We start from the raw sequence: 18916 nt of genomic DNA, 5'->3' as shown, positions 1-18916 counted from the left end.
CTACTCTGGAAACCAGACAACAGCAGAGTGTTACCCGGCAACAGGCCAGGTGGGTAGGGGGTAAGTAAGTTAGCTGGATTTGATTGTTGACGATTTCGCGTGATCTTGGATCGTTCGGTTCTCCGAAGCTCATCCGGGACTTGCTGTCATAGCAACAGATCCGTAAGCGTAAACCTGCTCGGGAGCAGGCTTACTTTATGTAAACAGGATTAGATCGCAGCCACTCAGGTATGTCCGCTTCATGTATACGAAAGCAACGGTGAAATATACTCACTCAAATGAGCAATCCTATTTATCCATATTGTATATTCTGTATCTATATATGTGTATATGTGGTGTATTTATGCTTATATCCTTACTCTCATTCCCCTTAATGTATCTGTAACATGCAACTTCTTTCGGTGCTTTGCTACTGGAAACTGAATTTCCTGGAGGAACCCACCCGAGGGATTAATAAAGTTTCATCTAATCTAATCTAATCTACTTGGGTTTTCTTCCTGCAGCCCTCATGTTTACTCAAGGTTTAGTTCTGTCTTCATGCTGATTTTCTTGTTCAGTCGTGTCTCATGTTGCAGTTTGTCAATCCTGTCCCTGTGCTCTGTGTTCCCTCTGTTCAGTATCAAGTCTGTGCCTCATGTGTTTCCTGTTTTATTTTGATAGTCCCTGTCCTGTGTGCAGTGTGCTTGGTTTTGCTTCCCTTCTGTCATTAGGCCTGATTTGTCCCAGATGTGTTACCACCTATTCCCCATCTTCTCGTAGTTCTGCTTGTGTATTTAAGCCCTGTGTTTCTCTGTTAGTTGTTGTGTTGTACCCTCACTGTACTGTGTTTTGTTTTCTATGTGCTTCTGGTTCACTCTTTCCTGGTTTGATTTTCTACTTTCCCAGGTTTCTAGTTTGGGCTTAAGTTTTGAGTTTCTAGTTTTGTTTTCTTCTATTTCTATTCGAGTGTTCTCCAGCAATAAAGCTGCCACTTTAGTTAATCATTCTGTCTCTGGGTCCTGCGTAGTGATGGTGAGATGAAGCCTCATGATGAACTGAAGCTTTCCATCCAATTGGTCGACTCATGGTTCAAAGCATTGTGATGATTCATTTGTTCTACTACTCAATTCAAGTGAAGCGGGCTCTTTGATTATAATGATGTGTAAACCTTATGTACATCTGGATAATGACACAAACTAGTGTTTGGTGCTTCACTTTTTAATAAACTAAAAGACAGAAATCAGATTATAGGATGTGTAGTGTTGTTTATTTATATTTTGGTGTTTATCATTTGTGATATTTATTACTGTGTGCATACTTTATTAGGAGAGACAAAATAAAATAAAAAAAAAATCTCTTCCTTGCTGGTTCCATCGAAGAAGAAATGCACAAGTAACTATGTAGCACGTACGTAATCCAATTCCACAACACGGTGTGATGGGGAATCAGCTGTTTTCCTGCCCATGTTATTTCGAATCTGGCGCGAACCGGTGAACCAGTCCCTGAATCAGTTACGTGGTACGGACTGCCCGCAAGGCCTCGAACGTCACTGCATACGTAATCAAAGCAAGCCTCGATACGCGCTTCAGAAAAACGCCCCCGCGATTACCCGACGCACGATTCGAAGCTTCGACACACAGGACACATCACTAGTCCTGCGTTTGGGTCCTACATCCTGCCTGCCACCTCAACACCTTTAATTTTACAGCTTCTTAGTTATTATAAAGTGCTGCAACTCATAATGTTTTCTAAGATAGTAAAACCAGATTTAAACCGACTACTTCTACAAAGATTGAGCTAAAGTGATGATATACATTTATAGTTTGGACTTGGACACATACAGTCTGTTTTTCCTTATAACTACATGTGAGTTCAATTAACATTTTGTAGGAAAAGGGAATTTGTTTTTTAAAAGGATTATAGATTCGGAGCTGAATTACCCAACGGAACATCTCATTCACTGACGTTTGCTGGAGAAGCTGCTCTGCCTCTTTGTGATGCAGCAGCAGCGTGACGTACTGAAGACTGTTAACGGGGAAGTGCTGAAGCTGAAGGCGTCTCTCTGCTGCTCAGACTGACGTTCAGTCGTCATCCAGACAACATGAAGACTGCACCGGTCTCTCTGCTCCTCGGTGAGTCAAACACTAAAATCATCGATTTATTTATCACAGCTCCAACAAACAATATGGCAGGAAAACAACCTTTCAGCAGTTACAAGCTTGCAGCTACTGACTTTAAAGTTCATGTAAAAATTCTGAAAAGTTTCGTCAAGGCGAGAGGAACAGTTCATTCTCCTTCTTATGTCTTTCTGGTTTCATTTGATTGGTGGCTGTGAAGTTGGGCAGGAACCAAGAAGTGATGTTAATGTTGAATAATGGAGCTCACACTTTTAACTGAAATGTATGAAGAGTGATAGAAAATGGTTTCAAACATGCATGATGAAAGTTTTTCGGTTTAAATCGATCTCATCATCACTGCAAACCTCTCAGAGGTTCAGACTCTCAGCAGTTTAACCTGGAGTCCTGCAGGAAAGTCACCATATAGTCTGGACTAAGTCAGCGATTAAACTTTCTGCCCAGCTAAGTGTCAGTAACATGAAGACCAAAAGAACAAAAGAGACTTGACCTCTTTTCATCAAACATCTCTTCAGTCAGGAAACCACAGCCTCTGACTGCATGAAGCACAGGGTCCTCTGACTGCGTCCCCTCTTTTATCTAGTCTTCACTTCCTCTATTCACAGCCAATTTTCCATTAAGAGGACTGAGTGTATTCAAACAACCACAGACGGTTTTGACTGTTAAAGTTCCCATTCCCATTGACATGATGACCTTTAAACAGCAGCAGTGTGGGAGTGAAACAGGCCGCAAATCTGAAAATAAAAACTGTGCTTTTGAAGGGTGGCTTCTTAGTCCCACACTTTCTTCTCTGCACATGAATGAAAGCTCATCCATGCACAGTTCCTTCTCCATGGTTTACAATGCTGTGCACTGTGATGTTTACCGTTGATTGCCATCTGATCAAAAAATGTATAGAAAACAGGAAAAGACAGGCTATCCTGCGTTGCTGTCTCGGTGGTATTTTATAACTTCCTGTTCCTGTTACAGTGCACGGTGGTGTTTGTGTAGTTTAATCTGCGTGGCTCACAGATCTGGCAAAAATACAGACCTTCCATAATTAAGTAGAAGTACAAATACTACTGTTCAAAAATACTCCAGTAAAAGATGAAGTACTGATTCAACTTATTAACTCAAGTAAAAGTAAAAAAAAAGTACAGACTATGAAATGTACGAAAGTACAAAGTAGTAGCAGTAAAACCCTGGCTGATTGTGACCCACACCCATTACCACACCTTGGCTCATGTGATTAGGTAGAGGATCATCAGGGGTCCATTGTCCCTCTCAGTGGGAAACTCCCACTGAGCTTAAATGTGGGTCTCTTCACCGTTTGATCCTAGAACTGAAGAAGCTTCTCAGATGAGAGGTGAAACGTCTTCAAGCAACTCAAAGAAGTCCAGACGCTTTTCTTTCCAAGCTCCTTAGATTGTGGCAGATACTTCAGGAGATTAAAAAGTTTCCTGAGAGAAAAAAAACAACCAAAAAAAAAAAAAACTGTGCAGCCTCAGTCTTTCTTTAAATGACCTCTGACCTCCTGTTGCAGGTTTGTGTGTGCTGCTGCTGTCTGCACTGGCTGTTTGTGCAGGTGAGTAGATGAAGTGCACCATGGTCCAGGACAAACACTGAGTGTAAACACTGATAGAAACTGTCCGTCTGTCCTCCAGTCTCTCTGAGCGTCAGTCCAAACCTTCAGCAGTTCTTCACAGCAGCCTCAGTGTCTCTGACATGTGAAGGTCAGCTGGGCTCTGATGGATGGACGGTGAAGAGGGACACAGGAAGTGCGACTGAGTCATGTGGAGCAGGTGGGCGGGGCTTCGGGAGGTTAAATGGTTCATCCTGTTTGCTTGATAAGCAAAGCGAGCCAATCAGTGGAGTTTACTGGTGTGAAGGTGAAGCTGGAGAGAAGAGTGAAGAAGTCAACATCACTGTATCAGGTAATGAAGTCTTTCATTTCATCAGACTAACAGCAGACTGTTATACCACCTCTACATCACTCTGTGGGTCTTTTCCTCAGATAAAGAAGTGATCTTGGAGATCCCTGCACTTCCTGTGAGGACAGGAAGTGATGTCACGCTACGCTGTAAAAAGAAAATTGGTGGCACAGTCGCAGCTTATTTCTACTTTAATGGACGTCCTGTTGGACCTAAATCAGAGAAAAACATCACCATTAACGTGCAGCAGTCTGATGAAGGTCTGTATTGGTGTGCTACTGATGAGTTTGGATCATCTCCTCAGAGCTTTCTGAGGGTCAGAGGTCAGATCACTGACATCACTTCCTGTTTAAAGCAAACCTGCTGAGCTTATAATAAATTCAATGACCCAGTTTTATCATCTCTCCTGCAGATGTCTATGACACCACCACCATTTCACCAAGTGCCACCAAACCACCACCACCACCAACAACTACCAATCTCAATTCCCCTCCTTCTACATCGTCCTCCTCCATCATCTCACCTGTAGCTGCTCTGGGTTCTCTGGGTCTTCTAGATCTTATTCTGGTTGCAGCTTTGCTGTTTTGGAACAAAAAACAAGGTATAAAGTGTGTCAAACCCCCCAGAGCTCATTAGATTAAACATTTTACATGGAAAAATAAATTTTCCTTAATAATTATGTAATTATATACTATAATTCAATTATAAACTGTCCCCATTCACATTGTTTAGCAGAGAACTTATCTTACATGAAAAATATAGATATATATTACACACAGAGAAAGACGTCCAGGTTAGGGATAGTCTCAAACTCACAGATACAGGTTCAGGTCCGCCGTCATAAATAGTGCTCCAAATCAGCTGGGATCGGCTGCAGGTGTGACGGTGAGCACAGGTGCGTGGGCCAGGGGCGGGGCCCGTAATGAGCACCGCCCCAGCAGAGGAGAGAGAGCGCAAAGGAAACAAAACACACAAAACATGTTGCCAAACACAGAGTGAGCCAGCGAGGCACGAGGACCATGACACAAAGCACGTGTATTCTGCCCTCCCTGTACGTTGATGCCCAGTTTGGCAGATAGATAAACAGTTCTTCAAAAGGAGAGGCAAAGGCTTCCAGTTCTCATTGCAGGGTTTATTTGTCTCCCTAATGAAGGCACTGTAAAACTACAAACATAAAAAAAGCATATTAAAACATACATCTGGAACATAATATATTTCTCACATTACAAAGTACAGACTGAAGACTTAGCAACTTGAACTATAGCTGGTATAACCAAGAAAAATAAATGAAAACATGTTAACTCCAAATCCCGCTAGCTTGATGCTAACACATAATGGAATTTCCTATTGACATGCTAACACAATTAGCATCGGCAGTGCAGCTAACATGCCGGCTTCAAATATGAGAGTCAACAACCCATTTTACATCACATGCTTAACATGAACACAGAATATAATCGTACTTACAAACATATATTTCTGATTCTCCAGTACAGCCAACTTCAGAGCTAATATTTTGTGTGCTGGTATCAACTTGGCCAGACTCCATGAACTTTTTCTATATTTACTAGCGAAACTTGAGTACACAAACCCGCTTCCTCCCCCTAGTGGGGTGGTGGAGCTACTGCACCCCAGCAGTGGCAGCACAACGTGCAAACTCCAAAACACATTTCTAGCTTTAACTGAACTTCCAAACAGAGCTACTAGATCACTTAAATTACACAATTGAAAGCATGAAAGCATGTGTGTATTGTTTGCGTATTTATACACAAACACTCGTATATAGTCAAATAATTGAAAAAATATGTTCATTTACCTGTTACTACCACACACCAAAGAGTCAAAGAGTCGGCTCTGAGAGTTTCCTTCGCGACCGACACATCACTAGCTGGGATAACCACATTTACTCAGGGCCTTCTTGATGTGATGTTCCTCCTGGCCGCTGTGTCTGTGGGGATGGTGTTCGCTCTGTGTTGTAGCGTCCTGATGACGCCCAGTTTGTGCTCCATGCTGGCAGACGTCTTCGGTTTAGAATCTTTTATTATTTGTCTCATGTTTAAATCCTCGTCTTTCTCATTCCTGCAGAAAGGACGCTGTCATCAAGTCTGAGTCAAGTCACCTATCAGGATATGAACTTCAGGCAATCAGCCAATAAAATTACAGATACACACTCACATGTTGTTTTCTCCAGTCCGAGGACACTGCAGGTACACATTCAGCTGTTATCCAACAAGTTATTGCTTCACAAAATATGATTATGACCCTTTGTCCACTGTGGGTCCTTGTGATAATTTCTCTGCTCCTCTATTCTTCTTGTCTTTCCATCTCCTGGATTCTCTTTTAACCATCTACTCATTCTCGTTCTCTTGTGCATCAGGGCTGAGTTATTGATGGAGTTTCCCAGATCAAATTTAAAGGAGGATGGGAAGAAGAGGATTTTCTCTCTGCCAGTCCCGTCAGCTCCCTGCTAAGATTTAGAGCTTGTCCTGTTTTTCAGTATGAAGGCCCTGCTCATCTGTTTTTCTTGCCATTGCTTAAAAAGTGTACATTCTGCATCCAAATGTCCAGCTGCCTTCAACTTTGATGTTTGTCTTGGCCAAAAATAAGCCTTCAGTTTATTCCTTTGTTTAAATAAAAATCTCTTGCTGATAAACTGAACCCTGGCTGTGGCGTCAGAGTAGCGCTATATAAGTGCTACATAAGAACCAGTCCTTCTACCATTTACTAAAAGCAGGCTTTTGCCAGGGCTGCAAAGGGATTTGTAAAGAATGAGTTTTTAGTGTACTATGCTTCAGGCAGTTGTTGCATGGAAGTGGCTGTTACTGAAAGTCCAGCACAGACCTGTAGTGACAGCCAGTGATTGGCATTTTGAAATGATAATAATAGCATAATGATTTAAAATTCCAGGTTCCTAATGAAGGTCTTGCAGATAAACAGTAATACATTCTATAATTTATTATTAATAAATAATAAACAGGTGGAGCCGGTAGCTCAGCATGTTTGATTTGGCAGTTTTGCACTAGATGAGCTTCCTGAGGCAACTCAAACGGGATCTGTGTTTCCAGGTGGAACTGAACAACAACCTCTCCATTGGAGCCAATAATAAAAACATGAATAACAATAAGCTTTATTTGGGGCTCTGATCTGAGGATGTAACATCATTTGTAATGTGGGTCTCAACAAGCTCAAGGAACGCTTTAAAAGTAGCCATTAATATGGTAAAATCACTGGTAGCCAGTGTAGCGCTGTTTTTTAAATATGCTGAAAGTGTGGCAGCAGAGTTTTGAACGAGCTGGACTCTTGACTGAGTAAAGTCTGCACTACATGAGGAGACTGGAGGAGATGAAAGCATGGAAAACTGTGAGATCAACAGATTCATCTTTTTCTGGTGAAATGTCTGGAAGTTTCTTTGGTTTGTGTACAAGAAAGTGAAACAATTTTCTTGAATTCTTACACATTTTCACATGATATTAGTAGGCGGCTCCTTTACTAAACAGCTCCAACTGTTTGATTTGTTTGAATTTTACAGGACAGCTTTTCCCGTGTTACTCATTCATTATGGAGCTACTGTAGTTAACATGTAATGCTTCTCTAAAACCCTGTGACACAATCTTCTTTAACATTAGTGCGCATTAACCCCACATCTTCCCTGTTTTATTGCTGATGTTGGCCTGACAGTATTGGGGTAACAATGTCTCCTCTGTTTAGGAGAGGGCAGCAGGGTCACATCCTCACTGACATCACCTGTATTTGCACTACAGTCATTCCCTTCACTGACCTTTGCTCTCCTTCTCTTTTCCATCAGGTTGTGTAAAACTGAAACAGGCATTAAATGTTTACTACAAATGATGCTTTACACAGAAATGCATTGTTAGCTGTTTTTACACACCAGCCTGTGTGAACCTTTAGTCTGAGCATAGGGTCAAAGGTCGGGACAGAAATGCAGCACTGTAACACATATACATATGTAAAACATCAGACATTTGACTGATTTGTGTTGTGACAGCTAGTTTTTTCTTTATACAAATAAATCATCATCACACACAGAAGAAATGTGCAGACCGTACATTTATTAGCTAATATCAGTGGATACAAGAAAAATGGTATAAAGACAAAGATTAGCAGCCTTAGCGTTTCTGTTCTGAATCTCTAATCTCTCACAGATATTCATCAAACCCTGTCCTCTATCAGCTTTCAACATAAGAAAAGTATTAGGCCTCGTTGAAAAACAGTCTGTTTGCAGATGAAGTACTTTAAAAACTATACTTAAAAACATTTCATACACAAATCTGTCATTTATCCAGATTTTCTTGACTGAGTTTACAATTTACTAGAACTGCCAAAAAAACATGAATAGAAACAAATGATGAGGGATCCACTTCAAGGAAAGTGGAAAAGCCTCTGTTAGCTGCTGTTTGCAGCTGGCACAGTCTAACAGAGGCTAATACCAACGCTAACCAACAGTTTAGCATATCGTCGACAGCTCACCTCAGCATGGCTGTCCTCGGTCAGCAGTGAGCTTTATTAACTTGCACACAGTGTTGGGAAGGTTACTTTTAAAATGTATTCCATTGCAGATTACAGATTACATGCCCCAAAATGTAACTTATTCCGTTGCGTTACTCAATGAGAGTAACGTATTCTGAATACTTTGGATTACTTAATATATTATCATGCTGTTTACAACTACGTGAATGTACTATTGCTGTGATTTATTACTGTTACTGAAGGTCCGCGACTCCAAACCGTAGTAAAGGACCTCTGGCTCATACGTCGGGTCCGTGTCGGGCTCGTAGCTGAAAACTAGCTTTACTTTGTTGTCTGGGTCAACTTTGCTAGCAGAGACAGAGAGAGGCGTTGAAAGGCTGCTCCAACGGAAGTTTTTGTATTGGAGGAAAACACGAACACAGCGTACAGTCGAGTCATCATCATCATCATCATCATCATCGTTTATTTGTATAACACTTTAAGAACACACCAGGCAGACCAAAGTGCTGAACAACACAGATCAAAACAACAACCAAATTAAAAATACCATAAAATCATTACATACAATAAAATAAATAAGAAGGTGTCAGTTTCCTACAGAGTTAAAAGCCAGGGAATAAAAATAGGTTTTTAATCTGAACTTAAAGACCTGCACTGATGACGCTTGTCTAATTTGGAGGGGAAGGTTATTCCAGAGCATCGGAGCCGCAATTGAAAAGGCTCGGTCTCCTCTGCATTTCAGCCGCGACTTAGGGACCGACAGCAACAGCTGCTCAGCTGAACGGAGCGAGCGAGGAGGAACATGTGGCTTCAGCAAGTTAGATAAGTACACAGGAGCCAGACCATTTAAAGATTTAAAAACCAATAAAAGGACTTTAAAACGAACCCTAAATTCAATGGGAAGCCAATGCAAGGAAGCCAGAACCGGAGTGATGTGATCGAATTTCCTACTACCGGTTAAAAATCGCGCCGCCGCATTTTGCACTAACTGCAGGCGTGACAAGGTGCCCGACCCGACCCCTATTAAAAGGGAATTACAATAGTCCAGACGTGAGGTGATAAAAGCATGAATAAGAGTTTCCAAATTGGGTTTGGAAAGGAAAGGCTTAACCTTCGACAGGCGTCTGAGGTGATAAAAAGCTAATTTTATCACTCCATTTACATGACCTTCAAAAGTAAGCGCGGAATCAAGTTTAACACCAAGATTAGTGACTGAACTTTTCAGATGAGAGGTCAAATCACCAAAATCAACATCTGGAGAATCAGTAGAGCGATGCGGGCCATATAAAATTGCTTCCGTTTTGTGACCATTAAAATTCAAAAAATTATTTGCCATCCATAATTTAATATCGCTAAGACAGTCAAGCAGTGATTGACATGGGGAGGTATCCAAATGACTAAAAGGTAAGTAAAGCTGACAGTCATCGGCATACAAATGAAATGACACTCCGTGTTTACGAAAAAAATCACACCAAGGAGGAGTAAATACAGCGAGAAAAATAATGGCCCAAGGATAGATCCCTGCTTAAAAAGGGAAGTTTGGAGATAGGTCTAAAATTTGACATAGTAGAACTATCAAGGCCAGGTTTCTTAAGTAAGGGGTGTATGACTGCACGTTTAAACCCACTAGGAACATGACCGGTTAACAGACTAGTATTGATAATTTTCAGGATATAAGGTCCAATGATGGGAAATACTTTTTGGAGAAAGCGGGGAGTAACAACATCATTTGGGGAGCCACAGGGCTTAGCATGTAGCACCAACTCCTCTAAGTCACGCAGAGAAATCGGTGCAAAAGCAGGGAATAGGCTTGAGCAAGGAGCATGCATGGCCGGATCAACAATAGGTGGAATCAGAGGCCTCAGGGTAGCAACCTTGTCCACAAAAAAGGTAATAAACTTATTGCACATAGCCTCAGAGGACGGCAAAAGGTTGTAACCCTCCAAGTTAAGTACAGAATTAATCGTATTGTATAAAACACGAGGGTTGTGAGAGTTGGCCGAAATAAATTGAGAAAAGTAGGAGTGTTTATCGGCCTTAACTGCCCTCTGATAAGTTTTCCAACTAATCTTTAGGGCTTCCAGGGAGACATGCAATCTGTCTTAACAGCTTACTTACAGCTGGGCTCGTCAGGCTCTCTTCTTGGCTGCAGTGGTTATTATTATATTTACATGCTTCCAGCTCCCGTTTCTGCTCGATGACAGCTCCTACTTTTCCTTTTTCTCCCTCCTCGCGCTCACAGACACATAACGAGTATGGCGGTCCATTCTCCCTGCAGCACGGACTACACTGCCCATGATGCTACATTCTGCATTCTGCCTATTAGCTTAACACAACAACAACAACAACAAAAAGGCGCTCTCTCACCCAGGAAACACGCAGAGCGAGAGCGTCACCCTGTAACCATGGCAACCGCAACACTGCCGCCCGGAACTACAGAACGTAGCTGTCAAATAAAACCCAAACAGTCCTGACCCGCGACAATATGAAACAGGAAAGTACCGCAGTGTAATCCATTTATTTCAACAAAGTAACTGTATTCTGAATACCACCTTTTTAAACGGTAACTGTAACGGAATACAGTTACTCATATTTTGTATTTTAAATACGTAACGGCGGTACATGTATTGCGTTACTCCCCAACACTGGTTGCACAAGACTCCTTTCACACAGTTTTACACCCAGTTTGAGAGTAAATAAAAGTGGACATTTCTCAGCTCCAGCATTGACAGCTGAGGTAAACGGTGGACCGACAGCTTATCCACAAAATGGGAAAAACTCCGGTCCAGAATCCGGTCCAGTCCTCGTGGCAGTAAAAACTGTAATCATGCATACATGCTTTTGTCACACCTGACCATTTCGTACAATATAATTGAAGTTTTGGATTTAAAAATTTAGCAGACGTGAACGAGCAACATTCCTGATGAGGCTGGTCAACGCTGTTCAACTAGAAGCCTACGTGGATGATATCCCAGCCTACACATCCCCCTGAACTGAATTGCCTCAGTGAAATACTTGCTCACTCACACCAAACTTCATTAAATGTGAATGTGTTACTTTGCTGGTTCCCAGTTGCAGCTTAAGTGCATCCAATATTAGATTTCCCAGCTTTTCAAACACACCATGAGCTGTGCCATTTTCTGGGCACAGCAGGTTAATACCATATAAAGATTTCCTGATGTTGTATCTCCAATAACAGGTCACGGCATTTCGCTCTCGAGGCAGCCAGTGCCCTCCCTGCAGTCCCAAAAGGTTGATTCGGTTCATCTTGACGCACACCTGTGTGCACTTGTATTCAAAAGGTTTTTCCGTGTAACAATCTTATAGTGGGTGTGGGGAGTCATAGATTCAGCCCCCCCCCCAGGACCACCGGATGGGCAGATGCTCCACCCTCCTTGAAAGAGCTGAAGAGATGCCTATATGGGATGTCACCGAGCAGCCACAGTGCAGAAGTCAGAGAGGGCCGGCAGCCAGCTGCACCAGAGCAGACCGAGGCCCGAGGTTTGAGGGCCCTCCACCCCCCAAAGTAGCCTGACGGAGTCACGGATGCCAGGCCCTGCCAAGCAGCCGCCGGGAGTGAGCCAGTATGTGAGACCTGACTTGACACATAGACATAGACAAACATGCACACACAGACACAAACATACACCACCCTCATACACACATATACAAATATTCAGCACTCACCCAGTGTGGAGACAAGATGAACCCACACTCCCCAAACACACTCTGAACCCCAAGTCCATTTCTTTTAGGGGAGAAATGTTTGATTTTGGGGTGGGGATAAATTTCATGATACATGATCACATGGTCAAATATTTTTAGACGTTTGGCTCCTCCCACGGGATGGTGTGCATCTTTCTCTGCTTTCTCTGAGATGTGAGTATGGATATGTGTGTGTTGACTGTTGAGGCAGGTGGATGCTGCTGATTGCTGGTTTGAAAGAGTTCCTAAGTGTTGATTGGATGATTGGATGTACAGCAGCTTCTTAAACCCCAGCTCACAGCCACCTCCGCCCTCTACTTCCCTCCTCTGTACCAAATAAGGAGCCAGCTTTGATCCAAATCAGCTAACTGCGCATCACCAGCTCTTCCTCGTCCTCGCTGTCCAGAAGCAGCAGCGTGATGATCTTGACAGGGAAGTGGTGAAGCTGAAGGTGTCACTCTGCTGCCAGTCGTCGTCCCGACAACATGAAGACTTCATCTGTGTCTCTGCTCCTCGGTGAGTCAAACGCTGAAATCCTTCACTCACTCATAGCGTTCATTTATCTTATAACACAGTAACAGAGTGTGTGCTGGATGCTCTCACTGACTGACTCTAAGATGAAATCTCTTCAGGTCTGTCCAAAGTCTGAAGTTACGTTTATGCGAGAAGAAGAGTTCACTCTTCTTCTTTAGTGTTTTTGTTGTTTTAAAGTTCAGATCCATCGTGTGTTCTGGACTCAGAGAGTTGGACCTTCATATCCAGTTTGTTGTCTGTAACGTGTTGACTTGTAGAGAAGTCAGGCAACCTCTTTTTTTTTTATCGAAGATCAACTTTCATTCAGGAAACCACAGCTGCTAGCTGCAGGTACCACATGCTCCTCTGGTCTGCCTCTGTTATGTAGTCTTCACTTCCACTATAGAGAGCAAACTTTCCTTTATGTGGACTCTAATGAAAGGACTGGAGACTGTTTTTGTCATTTACCTTACTTTTGTGTATTTTGTTTTCTCATGATGAGCTTCAAACAGAAGCAAACTGGGACTCAAACCTGTGAATAAAAATCAATGAAGCAGCTTCTCCAGGTTTTTATTCATCAGCTGATGCTGAATAAACAACTAACCCTTATCCCATGGCTTTGGTTTATAAGTTCTGACTGTTTAATCCTGAGAATGCTTTTCTTGCCTGCTGTACCCCTTACTCCTTTATTCCCCATTGCCCATCCATCCAAACTGCTGAGTCTTCATGAAGCCTGAGTGGGGAGCAGTTTCTCTTCTGCTTCCAATAATCAACAATTTCCCAAAATCTGCTTAGTTTGGGAAATGTTTAGGTGCAGGGTGTTAGATTGTCAAAACAGATATGACGCCCACCTCATTCAAACCAAGTGTACCAACATAGTTTCGTCAGCATGTGTTAAAACTGAGCTGGCGCTTTGTGTGATGTTTATAAGTCTAAATGTACTTTTAAAGCCTAAAAGGAACCTTCAAAGTGAATTAAAGGTCTCCCCCCTTTAATGTGATGTTTTTGGAACAAGACCAGATTGAAACAGGTTCCTGCCCTCTGACCTTCAGTGACCTCTGACCTGTTGCAGGTGTGTGTGTGCTGCTGCTGTCTGCACTGACTGTTTGTGCAGGTGAGTAGATGAAGTGCACCATGGTCCAGGACAAACACTGAGTGTAAACACTGATAGAAACTGTCCGTCTGTCCTCCAGTCTCTCTGAGCGTCAGTCCAAACCTTCAGCAGTTCTTCACAGCAGCCTCAGTGTCTCTGACATGTGACGGTCAGCTGGGCTCTGATGGATGGACGGTGAAGAGGGACACAGGAAGTGGGACTGAGTCATGTGGAGCAGGTGGGCGGGGCTTCGGGAGGTTCAATGGTCCATCCTGTTTGTTTGATGAGTTCAGCCCAGTCAGTGGAGTTTACTGGTGTGAAGGTGAAGCTGGAGAGAAGAGTGAAGAAGTCAACATCACTGTATCAGGTAATGAAGTCATTCATTTCATCAGACTAACAGCAGACTGTTATACCACCTCTACATCACTCTGTGGGTCTTTTCCTCAGATAAAGAAGTGATCCTGGAGATCCCTGCACTTCCTGTGAGGACAGGAAGTGATGTCACTCTACACTGTAAAAACAAAATTGGTGGCACAGCCGCAGCTTATTTCTACTTTAATGGACGTCCTGTTGGACCTAAATCAGAGCACATAATCACCATTAACGTGCAGCAGTCTGATGAAGGTCTCTATTGGTGTTCTACTGATGAGTTTGGATCATCTCCTCAGAGCTTTCTGAGGGTCAGAGGTCAGAACACTGTTTCCTCTTAAAGCTTAAACCTGTTGAGAAGATAACAAACTGAATGACCCAGCTTCATATCTTTCCTGCAGATCCTACAACACCAACACCACCAACAACAAAAACATCAGCAAACATCCATATCTCCTGTTCTCCTCCTCCTCTTCCTAATCCCTCCTTCATCATCCCAGTCATAGTTACTGTAGGTTCTCTGGTCCTTGTGGTTCTGGTTTTGGTTCTAGTTCAGCTTCTTTGGAAGAAACACACAGGTATGATATCTGTCTGACCCACCTGGGCTCTTTTGGTTCAAGCAGCAAATTAAAATATTTTGAAATTTCACTTGAGAAAATCTGAGGGACTTTCCTGTCTGCACTTATTTTGTAGAGCACTGGGTCCCAACATCTTTAGACTGATGCGTTCCCATGGCCCAATTGAAAAGTTTTAAAAGTTCTGGAAGTGGGTCCATAAAAATGAAAAGTATTACTGATATAAACTTGGCTTATCTCTCATTCAAAGTCACGTCCAGACAGCTTCCATCAGGGTTTCAATTTTAGGATCGCTCCCTAGAAATTAGATTCAGACTAAAACCCCACAGACACAAACACCAGTTTGGGTTGTTTTTCCCGATTGGCTGTCACTTGTTAAGGTGGTATGATACGGGAACAGTGTTCTGTGGTCTCATCACTCTGATGCTGCCATCATGGCTCTGCTTAATCCATAATCAACCAGTCTTTGCTCCTGAATCCTGTACCTGTAACATCAGACTGTCTATGAAGGTCTTCTAAACATCCTACAGCAGTGAAGTGATCACCAACGTTCATTCACATCACATCATTTCTGCAGGGAGACACCAGCCAGCCTCTACAAATGATGTCACATATGCTGAGGTCACCATTAGAGAGTCAGCCAATAAGATGTCAGTCATCCAACCAGAAGTGATTTACTCCAGCCTGACCATAAACACTACAGGTACACATTCTAGCAGGTGACATAAATGAGCGATAAAAGCAAGAGAAATTGAGAGTTGAACAGGATGAGACTTTTGTTCTCCTCTTCATGCTGCCATGAGTATTTGACCTCTGTCTCTACAGGTTAAAAGAAGAGAAAACCAAGTGGTACCAAAGACCAACAGCTGGAGGAGGAACACTTCCAGAAATGACTGTCAATGAACACAGTTCACCACACCACCTATTCCAGGAGCGCAGCTTCATAGTAGGAGAGTCAGGTGCTGAACTGGCCTGCCTGCAGTCCTGATCTTTCATCAATGAAAACATCTGGAGCATCATGAAACCAGAAGCAGGACAAAGAAGAGCCAGGACTGCTGGGCGGCTAAAACCCTCCATCAGACACGGATGGAGCAACATCCCACTCCCAAAAAGTCCAAAAGCTGCTGTCCTCAGTTCACAGACATTTCCAGAATGATGTTAAAAGGCGAGGCTGTACAGGAGCATTACAAAATTACACTTCTGATATGTGTTTGGTTTTCTGTCTTTGAGAGAATATGAGACTTGAAAATCATTGGATTCTGTTTTTATTTGTTTTAAACAGCATCACTACTTTGAGGTCGTAACATGTGGTCATGGAAAAAATATTTTTACCTCAAATATATCAAAAGTTTTGAAAGTGGGACAGGAACGCAGGATCCACAGCAGGTCTGCAGCTCTGTCGCTAGTTTCCTGTTTTACAGTTAACGTTGTCACTGGTTTCCACTAAACCTTTACTGTGGTCTCTGTGGTCGATTCACTGTTTGATAAATGGGACAGTGACAGTGTCAGACAGCCGTGGCACTGATCCTGCAGCTTCAACAGATCGCTGCACTGGAAGAATGTGATTGGTACATAGTGTGAGGCAGTTCAGGTTAGTATGAACGTCTGCCCTTTTCCAAAATAAATGTGGGAAATTTTCTTTATCCATGTGTGTTTGGTGAAAAATAAAGTTGACAAGTCGCTCAGAGAGAGATCAAAGATGAGGTTAGGCCACCTTTTGGATTCCACACGAGGAGCTGATGAAGATGCAGAGTCACCAAAGTGACGGGAGAAAGTTCTCCTGTGTGAGACGCAGCAGTCACATCAAAAGCAGATAAATGGTGAAGTCACCTGAGTCAGTAGCTGTTTTTCCCAGAGTCGAGTGTTCATTCACCCACATCAAAACAGGTGCTGCTCGTGTGGTTAACTGATGAGAGAAGCTGAAGTCTCTGCGTGACAGGGCTTCCTTGTTGACACCAGTGGGAAATGATCAAAGGTAAAACAACCGGTGTGATAAACCACGAAGTGTTTTATGTGTTTAAGTTCAGTTTAACTGCTGTTCGAACGTTGTGGACTGTTTCCCGCCATGAAGAAAGAAAAGATAAACAGTGTCTGACAGAACATGAGAGTGTGCTGAACTGGATCAAATTATTACTGAGAATGAAATACCATGACCTCATGAACTACAGTAAACTAAGAATGATGATGATGAGTAGAAGGAAGAAGACTACCTACAACCTCCCTCCTCAAATGCCTGTCTCCTCAAGGTCAGCTTTGTTTCACTCAGCAGTTCCACCTCAACAACGCCATGTGGTTCAGTCGAATTTTCCCGTATCAGTTATAGTTTCCCTGCTTTCTTTCTTTCTGGTTGTTTCTGCCCTCCCATGACCATCCTAGAGCCTGTCTCTCTGCCTGTTCCTGCTCACAGAGAGGCTTGTACCCTGCCTTCCCCTGCACCCTTTCCAGTTCCCTGAATGGTGGTCGCTGTGGTCCAGTCAGTCCCAGTTGCCTAGAACAGCTAGGGCTCTGCTTGTCCCTGCAACCATATCAGTTCCTCAGGTAGCAACAGCTAGTGTCCAGCTGTCACCTGCTCCCAGCGTGAGGACATCCAAGGCCCAGTCCACCTTTGCACCCTGGCTGGTGTCCAACTACTTCCCATGCCTAGGGTGACAGTGGGCAAGACACAACCTATCCTTGCACTTGCACCCATTCCTTGGATTGGGACAGCTGTTCAGCCAATCCCTTCAGCAGTACCTGTTCTAAGCGCTCAACGAATCTTAATACACCATGGAAGCACAAGCAACAGGGGTGGGGGTAAGCCGGTGTAGACAGCATATCTGGTCCTGTAGCATGCGCTGGGCCCAGATCTGCCCCCTGACCTCGGCCTTGGAGATAAGCATGCAGAGGTGTTTGGGGTGCAAAGGATGGGAACGAAGATTCTAAACACAGTCTGTTATCATGGAGAAAGGTCTTGTTGTCCAGCTCCAGCCTTGAGGCCACAGCTGGCGCCAATGTGGTAGGCGCATGAGATGGTAGTGATTTTCCTTTAGTGCAAAAACTGCATGCCAATTTTACAGTTGCTCTAGATGTCCGTCACTGGTCTCTCAATCTCCAAGATGTTATTACTATTATTATTATCATGTTATTACTATTACTAAGCTCTTTTTAGCGGCTGTTTGACCACAAACAGCTGGTGCAGTTTTGCTAGATTAACCCAATGATTTAAAATCATGGTTGACATTAAATATTTTGCATGTAAATGATCAAAGAACGTAGATTTTACGATTTGAGTCCCGTTATTATCTTTAGGGTGACCTTAGCCATTTGGAAAACTCCAGAACTTCCTGATTAAAAAATTTGCAAGTGATTTCTTTCATGGCAGTTTTTCATTTGTGAAACAAATCAATTCCGTTGTAAAAGCCAACTTCTTCCAGCTCAGGGCAAAAAATAAGAACATTTTGTAATCTGCTGACTTTAGAAAGTTATTCATGCATTTATTTAATCCAGGCTTGATTACTGTGATAGTCTTTATTTTGGTATCAGCCAGGCTCTGCTCTCTCATCTTCAGCTTGTTCAGAATGCTGAATCCCAGTGGGATAAGGTAGAGATTTCCTGTCCTCTGTTGATTTCCCCTCCACGATATTCATTTGATCTTAATGCGCCTTGCTGCTGCATTTATGGTGGCCCATGAAGGATTCGCGAGACCCATCCTTCAAATCTGGGGAGACAGAGGACGCATTTGTGGGCCACATTTGGAGGAGCCTTCAAATATGAACAACCTTCATCGCCTCACTGTGACGTATTCGGCCTACAAATGCGGCCTCTGAATTTGGCAACAGCCAAAGACTATGTGACTGTAACATTAAATTAACAGTGTCTTTAAATGACCTTTGACCTTTAGTGACCTCTGACCTTCAGTGACCTCTGACCTCCTGTTGCAGGTGTGTGTGTGCTGCTGTCTGCACTGCAGGTGAGTTGATGAAGTGAACCATGGTCCAGGACAAACACTGAGTGTAAACACTGAAGTGCTTCACTCATCTGTCACAGATAGACACACTAACAGAGTGTGAGCTCTCACTGACTGACTCTCAAATCAAATCTGTTCAGGTCTGTCCACAGTTTCATGTGTTGTTTAGGCGACAGGAAGAGTTCACTCATCTTCTTTTGTGT

The 18916-nt window shown here is 43.0% G+C and overlaps 2 protein-coding genes and 1 long non-coding RNA gene across 3 annotated transcripts; 2 read left to right on the top strand and 1 right to left on the bottom strand.

Annotated features, from left to right (window-relative positions):
* Positions 1–1181: 1181 nt before the first annotated feature.
* On the bottom strand, positions 1182–18704 carry LOC145425919 (uncharacterized). Its single transcript, XR_013906685.1, has 2 exons — positions 18659–18704; positions 1182–3624 (listed from the first exon to the last, which is right to left on the bottom strand). It is a non-coding gene; the product is annotated as an uncharacterized LOC145425919 (long non-coding RNA).
* Positions 3687–6682, top strand: LOC113017938 (uncharacterized). Its single transcript, XM_080292908.1, has 6 exons — positions 3687–3701; positions 3736–4027; positions 4108–4347; positions 4437–4625; positions 6110–6231; positions 6402–6682. The coding sequence occupies exons 1-6, from the start codon at positions 3687–3689 to the stop codon at positions 6405–6407; spliced, it is 864 nt and encodes a 287-aa protein (XP_080149034.1). The 3' UTR covers positions 6408–6682.
* On the top strand, positions 11369–16019 carry LOC113017939 (uncharacterized). The gene is made up of 5 exons (XM_080299376.1): positions 11369–12733; positions 13803–13844; positions 13924–14190; positions 14271–15470; positions 15593–16019. Exons 1-4 carry the CDS (start codon positions 12703–12705, stop codon positions 14531–14533), a joined length of 603 nt encoding a protein of 200 aa, XP_080155502.1. The 5' UTR covers positions 11369–12702; the 3' UTR covers positions 14534–15470; positions 15593–16019.
* Positions 18705–18916: the final 212 nt, after the last annotated feature.

This window comes from Astatotilapia calliptera, chromosome 3 (genome assembly GCF_964374335.1).
Source record: "Astatotilapia calliptera chromosome 3, fAstCal68.1, whole genome shotgun sequence".
NCBI lineage: Eukaryota > Metazoa > Chordata > Actinopteri > Cichliformes > Cichlidae > Astatotilapia > Astatotilapia calliptera.
The sequence above is the reverse complement of the archived record's forward strand: the minus strand, read 5'-3'. Positions and strand labels throughout refer to the sequence as shown.